The sequence below is a fragment of the Gymnoscopelus braueri genome (genome assembly GCF_963280865.1).
Source record: "Gymnoscopelus braueri genome assembly, chromosome: 11".
Classification (NCBI taxonomy): domain Eukaryota; kingdom Metazoa; phylum Chordata; class Actinopteri; order Myctophiformes; family Myctophidae; genus Gymnoscopelus; species Gymnoscopelus braueri.
The window spans coordinates 28,787,920-28,807,145 of NC_137613.1; the positions used below are offsets into that span (position 1 = coordinate 28,787,920).

General features: G+C 44.1%; 2 protein-coding genes across 2 annotated transcripts in view; one reads left to right on the forward strand and one right to left on the reverse strand.

The window, feature by feature from the left end:
• Nucleotides 1-332: 332 nt before the first annotated feature.
• LOC308095573 (heme oxygenase 2-like) lies at nt 333-1,205 on the forward strand (the record flags this gene model as incomplete). Its single annotated transcript, XM_080442627.1, has 1 exon — nt 333-1,205. The coding sequence occupies one exon, from the start codon at nt 333-335 to the stop codon at nt 1,203-1,205; it is 873 nt and encodes a 290-aa protein (XP_080298753.1).
• A 1,777-nt stretch (nt 1,206-2,982) lies between these two features.
• The window catches only part of pard6gb (par-6 family cell polarity regulator gamma b), a 41,292-nt gene continuing 25,048 nt past the window's right edge, over nt 2,983-19,226 (reverse strand). The window contains exon 3 of the mRNA XM_080442867.1: nt 2,983-4,670. Coding sequence (XP_080298993.1) covers nt 3,607-4,670 — 1,064 coding nt within the window. The 3' untranslated portion in view covers nt 2,983-3,606. The remainder of the gene's footprint in view (nt 4,671-19,226) is intronic.

A 19,226-nucleotide genomic window follows, 5' to 3' on the forward strand; every position in this document is an offset into this window, starting at 1 on the left:
CACACACACACACACACACACACACACACACACACACACACACACACACACACACACACACACACACACACACACACACACACACACACACACACACACACACACACACACACACACACACACACACACACAATGTGTCCACAATGTGTCCACACTCCAATGTGGATCTCAGACTTCATGTACATAATGAGGCCAGAATGTGACATCAGTCATCTATGATGTCAGGCGTCTATGACATATCTATGACGTTATACCTGGCAAGGCAGCTTTAAAGACTTCGGTTGAGAGGAGTCTTGAGTTATTGCTGTATGATGTCAACGGAGAGGGTGGCGATGACTGTGAAAGTCTCCAACGGACCACAGCTGGCGTATGAAGGAAAGCATGACACAATCTGTCTCGGTGACCTGTCTGACCTGCTAGCAGCAGGAACCAAAGAGGTTCACAAGATGTCAGAGAACACCCAGTTTGTCAAAGACTTCCTGAAAGGACGAATCCACATAGAGCTGTTCAAGCTTGGTGCAGTGGCGCTTTATTACATTTACACTGCCATGGAAGAGGAGATTGAAAAGAACAAAGACCATCCCCAGTTTGCCCCTCTCTATTTCCCTACAGAGCTGCATCGTTACAAGTCCCTGACCCGTGACCTTGAATACTTCTATGGCCCAGATTGGCAGAGCCAGGTCAGTTGCTCCCCCGCCACCCAGCAATACGTGGAGCGCATCCACCAGGTGGGCCAGGAGGACCCGGTGCTGCTGGTGGCCCACGCGTATACGCGTCAAATGGGCGACCTGTCCGGGGGCCAGGTGCTAAAGAAGGTGGCCCAGCGGGCCTTGAAGCTGCCCCCCACTGGAGAAGGCCTGGAGTTCTATCAGTTTGATTGCATCCACAGCACCAAGGCTTTCAAGCAGCTGTACCGCAGCCGGATGAATGAGCTGGCCTTGGATTCGGAGACCAAGCAGAGGCTGGTGGCAGAGGCTGTGAGAGCCTTTAAGTTCAACATGGAGGTGTTTGAGGAGTTAGAAGAGATTGGAAAGACCATCCAGGAGGACGTTCTTAAAAACACTGGCATCCCCGTCCATGGAGCCTGTGGAACGGCCTATGGCTGTCAGCTAGCCATGGCTGCACTCAGACATCCCATGGGACAGGTCCTGTTCGCTGCTTGGGTCGCCGCTCTGGCTGGATTGGCTGCCTGGTACCTCACGTGATCCAGCCCTTAGTTGGTGTGCTGCTGGCTGGAGGGGAAGGGAGGAAAAACACAAAGGAGGAAAGTGGGGCTGCAGAGCTCTTGGACCGATGATGATGTGAACCATCCACTTTCTCCTCTTCTCCACCTCCTTAACGTTGGTTTTCTGGCATGATTAGTCATCTCAAGCCATTTTTTTTATAGCTGTAGGCTATTGTCACCGTTGTATACTTATAATAATAATATCCTATGTAGAGAGAGACAGGAAACTGTGGGGAGAGAGGCGGAAAGGACATGCAACACTAGGTCGAAACAGTTAAATGTATAATTGAAACTACTGCATTTTTACAGAGCTCAACACCAAATGGGAGGACAGGTAACGGTATAGTGGTAGGTCTAATTACATGAACGTCAAACAAAGCACAAGCTGTTAAAAGAAGAATACTGTAGGAATTGGCATAAACAGTGGGCATAAACCGTTTGTTATAATATTTGCTGCCATCTGCTGGCTATCACACACACACACACACACACACACACACACACACACACACACACACACACACACACACACACACCCTCGAAGCCAATAGATGGCAGCAAAATTACACCATGAACAGTTTATGCCCACTTTTCTTTTATATTTGTTCATTATCTCCACCAGGCCAACAGGCCGGGAGGCAGAGATTATGTTTCCACCCCTGTGCGTGTGTTTGTGTGTCCGTCTGTCTGTCTGTGTGCAGCCAATCTCATATTTGTCATAAACCGCAGGACAGATCAGCATCAAACTTTGCACACTCCCAGTAGGCCAGGGATGACACTCCACCAGTGCGCCCAAAAGTTTTCAAATCAGCCTCATTGTGGAGCTAGAACAGGCCGCTTTACGTTTTGGACTATAACTCGACCATACAATCAACAGTTTTTCCCCCCTGGATTCCTTGGACAAGGACAACTCTCCATTTAGGCTACACCCATTTTCATAGATTTTACACCAATAGGCAGACTGGCAGGTCACCGTCAGACATAGTGACAATGATCCATTAGCTGTTAGACCAATGTGTCACCCCAAGTATACATGGCAGATAAGACTTCATTAGCAGATAGGTGAAAGCGTTTTTCTACTGTTAGAGGCCCTGCAACCGGCAACAGAACAGCATTCCTGCAGTCCAGTAGGCCCTACTGGACTGCAGGAATGCTGTTCTGTTGCCTACTGAGTAGGGATAGCAAACAGTTTGAAATGAACACTACCTAAATGCTAGCCTGATATGCTGGTTAACCACATTAACCCTGCCACCCCTACTTTGGGCAAGTCATTATATATATATTTAAAAAAAACATACTCAAACTAAATGGGACAATAGGATCCAATGTTGATGTACAATAATGTTTCTCATACCCTGCTGTGCCATAATAAATACCTCCACCTTGGATCAATGGAACTAATGTAGTATACTTTAAATTCTTATTAATTGGTATCACTTCAATATTAATGTTATATTATCATTAAGAGCTTAAGTGTTTTGCCAATTATTTGAGGGCCCAGTTGCAATGCCCTCACAGCCCACCAGTGGGCTCTCGCCCACAGGTTGAGAACCAATGCTATACAGTAAGTAGGTGGTCAGCTTTTGCTGTGACTGTTGCTGTCAGACCTTTAAATATTTTTTTAGGTGGCCTCCCTACTCTCAACTGTCAGGAGACAAAGAAAACTGCAGCTTTCAAAAGATTGCAGCTTTAAATGGCATGGAAAATACAATCGTCATTTAAATCCTGATGCAAAAAACACATTTATAAGCAGTGAATTTGTTAGGCTTAGAATAATTTATTGGAGCAGATACAAAGATTTCATCAGAAAACACTTAAAAGAACTATTAAGAAATTCAGAAAGTTTACACAGCATTTATCAGAAATATAGAATTACTCTTTAAAATAAAAAGTTCATAAACAAAACCTCAAAGTTGGTCCCAGTAAAAAGAATGAGAGAATTGTATTAAAAGTGGTCACTAAGAAGGATAACAGGCTGTATGCACATTCAGATACCACGGACTAGCCTAAAAACGGTTACTTGTCCCGATGTCGATTACATACATACAAATCTTCTGTAGTAAGACAAAGACAACGTTTAAAAATACAGAATGAAGACAAACTCTTCTTGTTTCCTGGTTTACAATTTCTTGTTACCTTTTATCTTGTAAAAACAAAAAACAAGAAAAAACGAAAGTTACAAAATTAGTTCGAGGCGCTCATACTCTTATACCCCCAACCTGGGATGTTCCCGTTCAAGTCTCTGTGCAGTGGGGATATTTCTGCACGTGTGTACGTGTGTGCGTGTGTGTGTGTGTGTGTGTGTGATCTGTGTCTGTGAGGCTGTGTGTGTGTGTGTGTGATCTGTGTCTGTGAGGCTGTGTGTGTGTGTGCTGTGTGTATTATAGGGTAATAACCGTGCCATCCTCCTCCACCCCGCCCCTGGGCAGTGCCAGGCTGTGTCGTGGGTCCGTTTTCAGGGAGCTGAGGATTTTGTGCAGGCTGCCGTTGCTGTGACGGAGAGCCGGGTTGCTGCTGTGGTGCTGGGGCTGAGTGTGGTGGTGTTGGTGGTGGGACTGGGAGTGGGACTGGGGGTTATGCTTGAGGTTCAGGTCTCTGTGAAGCTGGTAGCTGAGGCTGCTGTGGTGGTGAGAACCCCCGTTGAGGCTGGGCTGGGAGTGGAAGGAGGCGGTGGAGACCACAGAGGCGGGCCGTGGAGTGGGGGGGCTGGGGGGTTCTGGCAGGGCCGGCGCGGGGACTTGCGGATTCAAGCGCGATGCATCGGACGCTACCGATGCGTTTGACCTCCGCGACGGCCGCTTGATGCTACTCTCGATGACGATGTCCGCATCGTCGTCGCTCTCCAGGTCATCGGGGTAACCGTGGGCCCCCACGCTCATCATTCCCGACGTGGCTGCAGACAAGCTTGGGTATCCCGCCGAACCACTACTGTCGGAGGACTGGCCCGAGCTGCCGGAGATCCTGCTGCTCCTGACCACGTTGTTGCGCTGGTTCACCGGCTTGACCGTCACGATCAGGTTGTGGCTGTTGGCGATCATCATGTCCGTGACCTGGTCCAGTGATTTACCCGTCACCTCGATGCCGTTCACCTCCAGAACCTCGTCGTTGACCGCCAGCAGCCCCGTGCTCTCAGCCAGGCCCCCTGGAACCATCCGGGAGATGAAGATCCCGGGGACCTTCTCCAGGCCGTGCGGCGTCACCCTGACACTGGTGCCGTCCCGGATGTAGAATCCCAGCGGCTTGTCCGAGCCGTGGCGGTAGAGACGCACGCGGCGGTGGGACTCGGGCAGGATGTCCACGTCTATGATGGAGGAGACGGGCCGGAAGTCCTGTGGCATGCCGATGCGGATGTGCGGGCGCTTGCGGTTCACGTCGTTGTTCCGCAGCGCGACCACCGCCTTCTTTCTGCGTGTCAGTGTGCCAAAGTTAGCGTAGTCAACCTCTTCTGCAGAGAGAGAGAGAGAGAAGAAGAAAAAATATCTATTGAGAACTTGTAACTCATGTTCAACTCGTATAACAGATGCTCGACGCATAACTCATGTTCAACTCATAAATTAGTAGTAATTAAATTCACATTAACCATTTAAGCGCCTTTTCTAGAATAGGGATTAAGTCACATGTGAGGTTGTAGATCTGCAATTTTGGCTATTCTTTTACATTTTTGCCAATAATGGCATGCCCAAAATAGGGATGCCAGGGTTAAAGTGGTTAAAGTGAAATAACGTTGCTCCTTATAAAACAACTGAAATGGGAGCAAAAAACGTTGACATGCTGGAACGAGTTCTTGAAGAAATGTACACAAGAAGCTCAGTAGCTGTCTACACAAGTAAATCATGCCGCAAGAGACATTTTCCTGTCTCTGCAAACTCACGGGCCTGACGCACAGATGTGCTTGAAAATACCACTGTCTGTAAAAGCCATGTTAACCATGTTTCATTTATACGGGTCTTCATTCCTTATCCTGAAAATGCATTGTGTTTATTGTAGCCATTGACAGGCCTTAACCTTCTCCAGCATAAGGCAGGATCCTATAATATTATAGAATAAAGGGCAAACCACGTGTTAAAATGTTAAGATGATGACATGAGTGCACGTCAGCTTTATTTGTGTCTTCTTGCAGCAAGTTCAGCTGTGCCAATAAATACAGCTGCTAATGAAACCCTGACACGGTGTGTGTGCTGAGAGTGCAGAACGTTCCTGTGTGTGCTCACTGCTGACAGAGGTGACCCACCCTGGAGCTACTCAGCAGCTGCTGTACAGAGTAGGGGCACAAACGTATAGATCGCCCACATGCACGGACGTGCACATGCACGCACACAAACTTTATAAAGTTTTGGTAATCAATATTTAACCTAAAAGGCCAACAGCTCAACTGAACTATCGATTGTCAAAATCACGCCTTTCTGGAATTAAACTGCAAGGAGAAGATTAATATTGACTGCATCAGTTAAAGCACGATTATCTGACCATGGAGACTTTCAGCAGCCAAACTAGATCACTTTCAGAGAAGTTACTAGTTAAATGTTCACGGTGTCTGTTCAGAATGTTAAAAAATACAATTGCCACAAATGTTGGTTGCTTTTCATTTTGTCCCCAATGTAGTTATTGGGGACAATGCGGTCGCTGTCGCTGCCGACGTCCACTGTTGACCTGTGGCGGGTGTAAACAACCACATAGATAGTCACCAGCCAATTCTTTTCACTTGAGCGAGTAGTTTCACTGAGAGAGCAAAACACATGCTGAGGTTCACACCATCTTCCCCAGTTCCACCTCCCCTCTGAACAGCCAGCACCTCAACCAACCAGTAGGAGTTGCTAGTGCAACAAGAACACAATCCCCCATCGGCTTCCCGCCTGCGAACACTAACAATTGTGTTGGTTAGTGTGCTAGGCTCGGCAGGAGGTATCGCTACTGGGAACCGAAGCCGGGCCTCTGCGGCGGCCGGTGTTATTTTATCTCCTCATTTTGACTACTATTTAGAAAAAGAGAGGAGGAAAGATGGAGCCCAACTTGAGCAGTGATGAAACACCAAGCATTTACTCTGGGGAGTCACAAATAAGGGAAACTTAAGAGAGGATAAAATGCATTAGGCTCCCCTCTCTTTGATGAATAGTGAGAGACAGACAGACAGAGAGATAAGAGCCCTATGTTAAATAATCTCTCTTGCTCCCCCCCTTCTCCAGCCAACAGGAAATCTGGACACTGCAAAGGACCCTGTGACAGGAAGTGACGGTCCCCAGGCATCGGTTCTACTGCTTCCATGGCAAAAAGAATGAGTCATCCTGGCCCTTCTGTTTGGGACACCTGCATTACACAATAAAGCAATAGAGGTGTGTGTGTGTGTGTGTGTGTGTGTGTGTGTGTGTGTGTGTGTGTGTGTGTGTGTGTGTGTAGCACACATTAAATATTTGTATATGTTTTGTGCACAGTATGTTACTACACTAGGACAGGTCATGGACATTCAGAGCATTCTTCTCTTGTTCTGCTACATTTTCTCAGTGGGAGTGTGTACCTCAGCCATTTGGCGGTGTTATACTATGTTGCACACTTAAGATAGCTGATCTACAAGCTCACAATGTGGTACACCGTAACATGTTGTGAGCTTGTAGATTGGCTATTTTCGGCACACAACCAAGTACAGCTCTGACTCATCACTTTTCTACCTCTTCCTCCTTCCATCCTGTGTTTTAACCCACAGGAGGACAGCCTGTTCCAATAACGCTTTGCAAAACACACCGTATGGTTAGGAAGGTGTTAGGGGAATGGTCAATTGAAAATAGCACTCAGTCAGCAGACGATGTGACATGAAACGGCGGTCGGTCGCTGCTTTGCGGCCCCATATGGAGCAGCAGATGGCCTCTAAGGGAATCGGAGGCCAGAGACCCCAGAAACCACATAAACTCAAGACAAGCAGGCGATTTTCACATATGTCTCTGGCTGTGCCAACACGTGCCATGCCATTGCAAGCGAAAGTGTTTTAACTGGCTGACAGAAGGAATAGTCTGGAAAATACCTTCTTTCAATGTCCAGCTGTGGTGAAATGTGTTTCTAGAACAATGCCAATTTCTTTTTTTCCTCCATTTGTTTTTCGCGAAAGCTTCTGAATGTCATCAAAGTATGGAGTGGTAGGTATTCTTAGTTTAGTGTGTACGTCGTGGCAGAAGTTGTTTTGATTGAATCCAGACAAGGCATTTGCTAAAGGCCTGGAATTTCTGCCACAAGTGCAAGTCTCCCTGATGGGAACCATATTGGTGGGAGCGCTGCCGAGTCTCATTACAGGTCCTTGGTACAACGCCCTCGGTCCACGCCCTTACCTTGTCTAAAGCATCAGTCCTGCATTTACTTGGAAAGATGCAGACAGAAATGCTTGCATAGAGTAATAATTATGATTCTTCTAAGTAATATGTTTCACAGATACAGTGGCAAAACCCATAGAAATCTCCTATTGGTAATATACTTTCGTAGCCGGACGATCCGAGATCTCTGCTGACCGATACGTCTGGTGAAAACTAAATCCAATGTAGTGGTTAGAACAGTGGTCGCAAACGGACAGCTGCTAACAAACATACTCCCACTACTGACAACAAATCATATCACCGGCCCAACATAACGGAACACCCTGAAGTCAGTCTTTATTTAAATTTTTATCTCCAATTGTTTCCATCCAGTTATAGCCACTAGAGTGAATAGTACAGACGTCACTAGACGTATCAGTAGGAGGTCGTCTGGCTACATGAGACTAGTATAATACCGTAGGTTTAAAGAACAGTTTTTACAAGCTTAAAGACCCAGCATGCACTTGATATGTCTTGATATGTCTAGTGTCCCAGTTGCATAGTCTTCATCTTTATCACTGATTTTATGGGTGTGACATGCTACAGAGAGGAAGTGGGAAAAAAACACCAGGCGCATGAGACCAAAGCAAAGCTAGAACTACATTCCCTTGGTAACACAAGTCTAGAGAGCAACCCCAGATTCCAGAACCCTCGGACGCCAGAGGAATGGGATATCCAGTAACAGAACCAGACGCTGGCACCAGAACTCTCTCTGTGTGTCTGTCTGTAAGCATGGGATACTGGCCGTGTCAGCGAGACTCGCTGGGAGTAGATGGGTTCAAATGGGTTTTTCCATTGCAAGATTAGAAGCTACAGTATGTTGCGTTACTATGCTACTTGACTGCATTCCTGGCCCTGGCAGGTATCGTGCTTTAGTGAGAGACAGAATGCCTTGAGAGTGAACAAAGGTAACATTCTGAGCTATAAATACTAGAAATGTCCAGTTTGTTCCTTGCTTTACTTTATTATACATATCAAATAATTGAAGGTGGATTCTTTTTAAATTCAATCTTCCATCATAGTTAAAGCAAAGCCATAAAGGGTCATTTTTTTTTTGACTTTTCAGTTGGTATTTTTTTTTGGGTTGTTGATGATTTTGTGCAACAAACCATATTTATGCTTAACTACTTTCAACCTGGCATCTCCATTTTGGGTGAAAACTTAGTATAGCCGATCTACAAGCTCAATGCGATGCAAACTTGTAGATCAGCTATTTTCGCTAGTCATTGTACGACGAAATATATAGGGCTCAAGTGGATAAGCCTCCTTAGGCAGACCAATCCAATTTCATTTGATCACTTCATAAAAAGGAGCAACAGAGAAATGATGCATCAGTGTCTACAGCTTACAGGGCCTGAACAGCCAAGTGTGTGACAGACACATAGCACAGGAATTCTGGTACAGACGTTGTAGACTCAGTGAGCACCGTTTGGCCCATCAGACACAGGTTACTGTAATGGCTCCTGACAAAACTAATCCGTACCTCACTGAAGAATGATGGTTAAGCCAATGTGAACCCGCCGATCAAAGGCCGGCTGGATCCAGACATGTGTAAGCCCAAAACAAGTCACAGAACCCAAGCCTTTTATACATGACGAGTGATTAAATTGGACTTTATTTTTCATCAGTTATTATTTATATTTTATAATAAAATTGTATAATTGCACGTGTGCACGCAGCTGCGCACAAACACACACAAGCCGTTTGCATTTACCCACAAACTTTCATTCCTTTCTAACCAAATGCTATGGCATGCTACTACAAATCCAGCCAAGGAGCATGGTTAAATGCTGACAGAGACGGAAAAAAAAAACATTAATTCACTTACATACTGAATAACTTTTGTGGTTAACTAGCCAGGACTATCAGTGAGAGTAATGTGAGAACTTGCTCAAGGCTTAGTGGATAAGGACAGACAGATTATGAATGGTTGGACACAGAGAATTCTACTTTGCCTCTGTATATCTTTTCCTCACCATTGCCAAGTTTTTCCCTGATGCACAATGATTTTCTTGTTTTTGTAAACAACTTTACATTTCAATACAAAATGAATGGTCAACCAACTCACCATGGGAAATTAGGTCTGTGGAAAAAGGCTCAACCGAGCCCACCTGACCTAGCTCCCACCCACAACCCACATAAGGTCAGGGTTTAGGGGTCAGAGGTGAAGAGGAGAGCTGGTGGGCGACTGCTCTAAATTCTGCTCTCTGTTTCTACCCGTGTATGTGTGTCTGTGCAAGAAACATCAGTGCAGTGGAATGTAGGGCTTCATGTAATTGGAGATATTTCAGAACAGGTTGAACACACAACAGGCCTGGACCACTTTAACTCAACGCAAGCAAGATCTTCAAGCCAATGGCATCTTGGTAGCCTTCACAACCTTGGACTCGCTTAAGCAACTTACGTTTTTGCCAGATTTAAAAGCTATGCGTATCACACAATTCTTGCACTAGATTCTGTATCTGTACATTCAATACTTTACATTTAAACATTTACCAATACACCTTTTTGATGTAGCTATTAAAATAAGCGAAATGTAAAAAGCTGGTTTGGCAGGTGAAAGGTACAGTCAGTGAGGTTGTACTAACGGTATTTAGACACCAGAACAACCAGAAGCTAGCTAAGTAGCTAACATCTGCTTCTGGGTTCCCCCTTTCCAGCACCATGCTGATCTTGCGGTAATGAAGCCAACGAGAAAGGAAAGTCTTTGTTCCACTGAAGCCCACCTATAGTTAACTGAAGCTGTGAAAAGAAGGCCCTTGAAACAGGTCTACTGCTTTTTCATCATCTCTAATAAAACCAAGGAATCTAAAGGAGTTTTATGATGGCCTATTAAGGCCTCCCCACACACTTTGTACTGGCATGTCTTCTTACATTCACTACTGGCCCAACATAACCATAAACAACATGGTGGAAACGTTAACGAACCAAAGCAAAAACATATTTCTATTTCGAACCACCGTTTCATATGCCCATTTACGTTTTGCTAAAAAACATTTACAACAAGAGACGGCTGTGCTTGATTAATACATTGATGATATGGGGAAATTGATAATAGGAAGTATGTTTGGGGCTGAGGAAGTGTGTGTGTGCTGTGTCGTGTGTACACGTCAGCTAGCTAACCAACTACATCGCCAAAGATGGAATTCAGGTGTTGTAGCAGCAACAGCACAGCAGTAAGCGTGAAACACAGGATAGGTACAGGTAAGAATAGGGAGATACAAATAAAGATAGTCAAATAAATTGTCTATCAATAAATAAAGTATAAATGTTATCACCAGTGAATATACTGCTCACAGAAATGGCAAAAACATTAAGGGTACTAATTGTTCCCTTAACTCTTTGAGCAGTATCTATCACCAATGGATATATGAATGGATATCTGAATGAGTATCTGGATAACACATGTGAAGATGTACAGTCTATCAACAGAGAGTTGAGATTAAAGTTATGTAAACCCATAAGTTTGTAAAGTTTATAAACATTCATTATTCAATTTACCAACATATCATCTGCAACATTACAGGAATGCCTTTTCTCTTCCCTTGTTATACAATAGTAACTGAAGAAACTAATTATTTTTGTGAAGGTGTCCGAAGTACGGTTCCATAGGTGTGGCATTTCACACCAAGAGTTCTGAAAGTTTGCACTGTCTCAGATATTTGTGATACACGTGTTGGCATAGCGGTTAGGAGTAGGACTCTGGAGGTTGAACTACTTTCCACAGCAGTTAATAAAAGAGATATTTCCTCCATGTAATGCACACATGTATGCAACATGCAGACGTGTAAATCTGTATGAATGGAGACCTTTATGCAAATTGGTCAACAAATGCGTGTGACTGCAGTTATCTGTAAGCGCAGTGGTGGTGACAATAAGCACCCCTTCAGTGCGGACTTATCGGTGTGCCTCAAGGTCGTGACCCCCAGAGGAGGTGGTGGTATTTTTACATGTTGGTATCACCCTCACACTACTAACCCAACTGGGTCGCTTACAATCACTTGATCCTCTTTTAGATGGATATTTACTCCTTCGCAGGAGTCTAAAAGGCTAACTGATATTGTGCAAACATGCTGCACTAATAATACTATATTACATAGAGTATGACACTATGAAAACAAGAATATGTTGACTGCATGGAAAGCAAGGGAAATTATTTGAGGCAAGGCCATTAACCACATGAACCGTAGAATCCCTATTCTGGGCATGTCATAATAGACTTGCATTTGGCTACTGTTGCGACGTGTTGCAGATTGGCTAATTTTGAAGAAAATATTTGGTGTGGCGCCCGCTGGCCTAGCGGTCCAGGCACATATTACCACATAGGCTGGTAATCCAGTCTGACAGCGTGTCGTGGGTTCGACTCCCGATCCCTACCACCTTTGCTGCGTGTCACCCCCCCCATCTCTCTCCCCATTTCCTGTCAGCCTACTTTCCTCTCAATAAAAAGGCAGAAAAAGCCCCCAAAAAAAAAAAATATATATATATTTGGTGTAGAGGGAAAAAAAAAAGAAGGGGCCAAATATCGATCCCTGGGGGGGGACGCCGGTCAATAAAGTACTGTATAGGTTTAAGCGGTTGAAGTGCTTGAAGTAGATTTGTGCAAAAATAAAACTCAATATTTAAAGGAATTCTACCAACATTGTTACATGGTTAGCATTTATGATTTTCACAAAAAGGGAATGATTGCTTTCAAGAACATCTGAGTAAAGATGGGCTTGTATTCCTCAAAGCACGATGGCGAGAATTTAGCCTCTGACCCAGAGCGAGAAGCTCCAACTATATCCAGTTATGTCTAGGAAAGAGGTCTCCTTTCTCCTCTATCCCTCAGTCATGGTCTTTTCCTGGGCAAGCGTGACAAAGTGCTTAGTGACAGAAGAGACCATAACCACCACAAAGACAAAGAATAACGCTGAGAGACCCTGATGCTTTTTATATTAGGTCACTAGCTGCTGTGGCAGTGGGCTTCATTCCTGGGTCTAATAGAAACACACACACACACACATAGTCTTCCCACTAGCAAAGCTACCAGCAGTAAATTGCATGGAGTGGAGTAGAACGAAATGAAACAACTCATGACAGAGCAGAGCAAGCTTTACAAAATGCAGACGAATACAATACTGTTAAGTAAGTGTACACTGAGTCTGAGCCAACACCCCCTACTCCTCATTCACAATAGAAAGGACTCATTTTAGAATGCAAAATAAAATGCAGAGAGCCTTGAACACGCATTTATATCCCCATAGTGTGAGGGCCTGAATTGATGGTCGCATGGCAACACTCCGCTGCTCAGTGTAGTGGAGTGTCGTTTTTGAAAGATGGAACCTTATGCTTAATTTGCGAGGTAGCGTAGCACACCAAAGATACTGTAGCTGATCTACAAGCCCCCAATGCGTCGCATCACGCAACTCCTGTATGTAATGAAGTATAAATCAGGCTTCACCATACCGCTCTCTACCATACAAATCAGAAGAACAATCAACTCAAGGAACTAGAGAGCAAGTACTTTTCTCCCTGTCCAAAGTACTTTGCCTGCCAGGACAAGGAATGTAATCAAGGTGGCATACCAACACATGTAGATAGCAAAGCTTTTAATCTTCCAATCCCCTCCCATGCAAACAAACCACATCTTATAATAAAATAAGTCTGGATGTTGCAGGAAATTCACAATCAACATGTCACCTGAAAATATGCCATGTACACAATGATACTGTAGCATATACAGCATAATACAAAAAGGCAAGGAATGGGCCAATGCTTTGGAACATTTATGACTATGGCCATTTCTGTAGACATATTTTACATGAATGACATTTTCCTATAGATGTTTTATATATGACAGTCTGGATTTCTCATATAGCATTTCTGTATGGGTATTCCCTGTTGAAAATGACAGGGAGCATTTCTGTGTGTGTGTGTGTGTGTGTGTGTGTGTGTGTGTGTGTGTGTGTGTGTGTGTGTGTGTGAGAGTGAGTGAGAGAGTGTGTAAGCGCACGCACGTACACAGCAGTAGGCTGCTGCCAAGATATTCAACTAACACTAACATGGAAAAAGTGAACCCAGACAGAAAAAGGGACGACTTCTTTTTTAAAACAAGCAAACATATTTCACATTCTTGTTGGGGTGGCTGAGGCTGCTAGCAGTGCCTGGAAATGTGGAGCGGCCTGAAAACGAACATAGTCACTGACAGCTGCCGTGTATGATGCCGCGGAACTTACTGGAAGTTCCTCTGGGCTTGTACCACACACAGACAAACATGGATATTTAGGCTGCATGTGTGTGTGTGTGTACACGCGCACACACAAATGAATGCATAACATAATCAGCTGACCACCTAATGTATGTCTTGTTCCCTCAGGAATGGGGGAAAGAGGAGAAGACACTTGCATTGTCGAAAGCCAACAAAAACAGCTCTGTCGACAGTCGTGTTATGTCTCAACAAGCGGATTAGGTGCACATTCTGCACAACAAAGGTAAATTATCTAACAAGGACACAAGGACAAATAAAGTACTGTAGACTTACGTACATGCAGTCAAACAAAATTTTGCATGTACCTGTTTAAGTTAGAGTATTTTTTTTAAGCCCTTATTTATCCTGCGGGGAACCAGCTGATGGCTTCTCAGATCGTTATGATGAGCGCTCGGGGGGTGGGTGGGTGGGGTCATGGGTTAAGGGTCTTGCTCAGGAACACTGACACGTATCACTGGATGGGCTGGGAGGCGAACCGGTGACCTTCTAATTACCAGACGGCCACTCTACCCACTAAGTTAAGGCCATCCCATCAATATACATGAGGGTATCCCAAACCTTTCCATGCCAAGGACTCCAAAAAAGCCATAACCTCTGTTGTGGCACCCTTGTTGTGAAATGGCTTTTAAAAAAAGCCAAGCTACAAACCCATAATGCGATGCATTGTGAACTGCTATTTTCAGTATTTAAAATTTTAAAAATAGATGTTGACAACTGACATGCCCAAAACAGGGACACCAGGTTCAAAGTGGTTAAACTGGTACAATAATGTTATGAAATGATAAATAAAATTAATACATTAATTTATTTTTTAATTTTCCAAATCGGCCACACTGGCGACCCCTCCGAAGGCCGGGGGCCCAACTTTGAAAACCCACTGGTATATATATTATGTCTTGGCGTAGTGCTGTCAATGGCTCCTACTGCACATTTAGCACGACACGCCCTCGGTGGCGCCCGCCCCCACCCCACCCCCCACTTTCTCTCTTGCACTTAACGCTGCATGCTGCTGCTGGGGCCGACCCAGTGCACATCTGGGACAAGTTAAACAGGGCTGCCTTGCCTGCTCTGCTCTGGTTGGGTCTGTATGGGCAGTTTGCAGGACTGAAACTCCCTGTGGGGCCTCAGTCACCACCACCCACCCCCAACGTTACTCAGACGCATCGCATTTCTACAGGTTACAACACAGTCTGCGAGGGAGAGAGAGTAAAACCTCACGTCAGACATGCACACCAACACGTATTCCTATCGTACGCTCAATTATTTGCGATCCTGAAGCCACATACTGTACACACACAACACTGCTTCTACAACCAAGCATGCAGTAAATATATTGCTTTGGAACTCATTAAGTGGGTTTGAAGGAAATAGATTCTGGCAGTAAACTGGTGAAGCAAGTCACAATAGTAGGGTTGGACTGGTGTCTCTTGGCTGGCCTTCTGGTACGACTGAAAGACTTCTATGAAAGTCTACCACACAGAAGACCTGAGTCACCATTAAGAGGATACTTTACAATTATGTTTAAATGTTAATAAAAAGAGAAGGCCATCAAAATACACACAGTCAGTCACACACACACACACACACACACACACACACACACACACACACACACACACAAACACACTTAAGTACCTTCCAACCTTGACTAGTTCACATATCGTTTAATGGGCACTGAGCTGTAAAGATTGGTGCTCAATTGGATTTGCTTAATGAGAACACAGTTTATGTATCCTGTGTGAATAAAACTCCAGTGGACATGCTTCAGTGGTGGAGAGAAATTAGTATAGTTTTCTGGCAATATCTGGACTGCTTTATGCAGTTAGTCACATTAATAAACTCAATGTGTCATTCAATGTTAAGAGTTATGGTGGAATAACTTTTTGTTATCAGGATGTAAGCGTGGCAGCGTATGAGATCTCTTGTTTGAGTATTACATGCCATGTCATTATATTAGGGGGAAAGAGAGCATTTTTCTGGTACCCGGGGGAGGTGAAATTGCTTTTACTACTTCATCCAGCTGATGGATGCTAAGGTGGCTCCGATGCGTGATTTGGGAAGGTACAGGACCAGTTGGCAAACCCCCCCGCGGGAATCAAAACCGCGCCCCCGACCGTCTCCATTGGCTGAATCACGCCTGCTTGAAATGTACATACCGTACGCCTTGCTGTATGTTATGCCACGCACTTAAAAAGAACGTATCTACAAGCTCACAATATAAAAGACAGTTTTTGTGCATTTGTGCAGGCGTTCTCACATGCCCTATTTTCCTGTACAGTCTGCGTTATGTACCGTTCTCATTCTTGGCGGAATAGTCGAGTGCAGTACTTGCCACTCACGTGAGATATGACAGTATAGCAGACTAGGCATTTGGTGATGAGAATTATCGAATGAATGAATGAATTAATGGATATTTTATTTCCGTGTCCTAACAATTTTTTGACCCATCCCACATGGGATTATCAGACATCAATCAATTTAAAACAAAATAACAAACATTCCAGTGTATATACCCTACCAGCAACTCATAATACAGCCTGATACACACACACACACACTGTACACACATATAGAATATACAAAGATAAAAATGAAAATTCATCTATTATAAGTCACCCTTCTCCTCCTATGCTTTATAAAGATATTCTGAAAATGCTAAAATATATATCAAGTTTAGTTCAATATAGCACACATGATCCATCCATCTGCAGGCTGGCAGACGGCTGTAACTTAATCCATTGAAATAAAAAATTAACGGATGGTTTTCTGCTGAGGAAACAGCAACGAAAGAGACCAATTCCAGAATAATATATTCTCATTATCAGGGTTAATAAGAGCACAAATCTCCTCATTCCACCCAACATTCCAAACATATCTTGAAATATCAACTTGCTCGTTCTGTTTTTTTTAAACAGCCCCTTAATTAAAGCATATACTGGTGGTGCGCTCCCTCTCTCTCACTATTAAAGCAAGCTTCATGGTCGAGTGACCATCAGTTTATATTGGGAGAGGGACCATCACGGTGAGTTGGACTAGTTGTAGCAGATACCGATGTATTGTAAAAGTAAGAATGAAACATCAAAAAACGTAATCAGACTGTATTTATCACTTGAATGAAATTATCCTCTGCCAGATTCATATTTAGATCTTAGTTGGAAAACTGCCATAATGGCATTTCATCAGAGTGTTCAACTGTTGAACACTTCTCCATTCATGTAAAAAAAAAGGCTATTGAACACAAGTCACACTCAGAATATGCAAGCAACATCATGATCCTGCCGGCAAGGTGTTCTTTAATCTGCCAGTATAGAATAATTGAAAGAGGAGGTGCATGTGAATGGATGGATGGCACGTTTGTGCCGCGTCACGTTCTTGCAACGTTCCCGACTTGTGTGACCCTGAATAGGCCGGCGCTAATCTCTCAAGAACAGATTCTGCTCTGCGTTGGAATCTGCTTATAACCAAAACGATCCATGTTCTCTGGGAGAAGTGGTGTTAGTGTTCCGTGTAGAAATATTGTTAGTGGGAATGAAAACATAGTGGCACCACCGGAAGTGAAGGCTGAAGGCAGACCAAAACCCCGGTTTCCTTGCGCACGGGTGCTACGTTGTCATTGTCCCAGAGCCAAGATGAGATAGTACAAACAGCAGAGGGCGCTGTTTTTCATTCTCATCTTGGCTCTGGGTTCCCAGATTGGGCCGGCGCTGGTCTATATGAACAATAACGGTAACCTACAGTACATAATGAAAAAAGCTAATGCAATAATCAATAATCAAAACAATGAGGTAAATTCAATTTATGGGACTTTTAAAATACTGATGATAGCACTTGATTGAGTTTCATGTATGGTACACGTATATGGTAGACATTTCAGTTCATCATTTATTTTTCTTACTTCCCGGTCGGCTGGAAAAGTCTTATAATTTACGGTTTATTTCCATGTTCCCCTTCTTCCCCATCGCTGTGCATTTGACAAGACTAATTAATATCTTCCCATTCTGCGTGGACACAGTCTGGATACTGTATGTCTTGTCTCATGGCATCTCTTCCCAAACTCATTCTCAATACTGTTTTCCTGTCTCGTTTCGTTAGCTGTGGTTGAAAAATAGTAGTCTACTAGTAAACGGCTAACACACCTGAACCATTGTTATGCTGCCAGGGCCATTCCTGTGTTAATGTGCATGGCGCCGCTTCTCTGATATGATTCAACCCAGTAAACCTGACTGTGATTGGACGGTGGACGATATGAATGGACGTTTTTGTCTGGGTTTTATAATTGCTCCACTACCTAGGGATCGACCCGGTCCATCTCAACCACTTAAACCCCATATACTTAGCTGACCGGGGACCCCCAGGGATCTATACTTGGTCCGCTCCTTTTTACCCTCTACACAAAATCTCTAATTCTACAAACTCACAATGCGTCGCGTCTGTGACACCTGAGCTTGTAGGCGGGCTATTCTCGCCGAATGTTCGCCCCTAGAATAGCAACGCTGGGGTTCATATGGTAAAAGACATGGTTGCTCACCACTGTTTGTTCTAATCTGTCCAGGGTTACAGGTGACACACACAACAGGCTTGCCTGTGAAGATTAGGGCCTCACTCACAAATCCTCACCATGGCAGGGAAATGGATAAAAGATGTGGAGGAAGAATCAGACACACCGACAGAAAGTTACAAACACACAGACACATCAATCAGCCAAGTGTACAGAGACGGAGCGACACAAGAGTAATGAGGCATAGACAATACAGCTGCACTACTTGTGATTTTTCAACTCTTTGTCTGAGATTTTTGTTGAGTTAAACAGCGGTTTTCCCTGTCTGCCAATATGTCTGCCAGCCAGCGAGCCACAGAGAAAATTGCGCTATTCATCATGAGACAATCCCAGCTGAGGTAGAATAGTGGGGGGAATAGGCCATTTTTATTTTCACTTTATCATTTTTATTGACAGATGGTGACTACTGGTGACAACGCCTGATGGTTCCAAACATGGTTCCAGACTGGAAAAGCCAATGTAGGAAAGTAAATATCAAAACACTGAGAAAAAGAGAGCATCAGTGAGACAGAGAGAGAGAGACAAAGAGTAGGAAGACTGAAAAAATTGCAAGATGGAAATAAGAGATACAAAGAATGGGGGTGGAGAGAGAGCAGGAGAAAAAAAGAAAAGAAAATATCACAGTAAAGACTCTTGCTGAGGAGAGCTCAAATCAAACCACAAAGTTCTTCTCCTGTTGCGTTTGGAGTCAGACATATCTAATTCAGCAGCGAACTGGAAAAATAAAGAGCTACAACTCCATTTACAGTATATACTGAAACAGAATGTTATCCGAGTCAGACAATGGATATAGACAAGGAATACTGTACATTTTGTAATTACAGTGCAAGTGAAGAGATGCATACACAATCCTAGGCA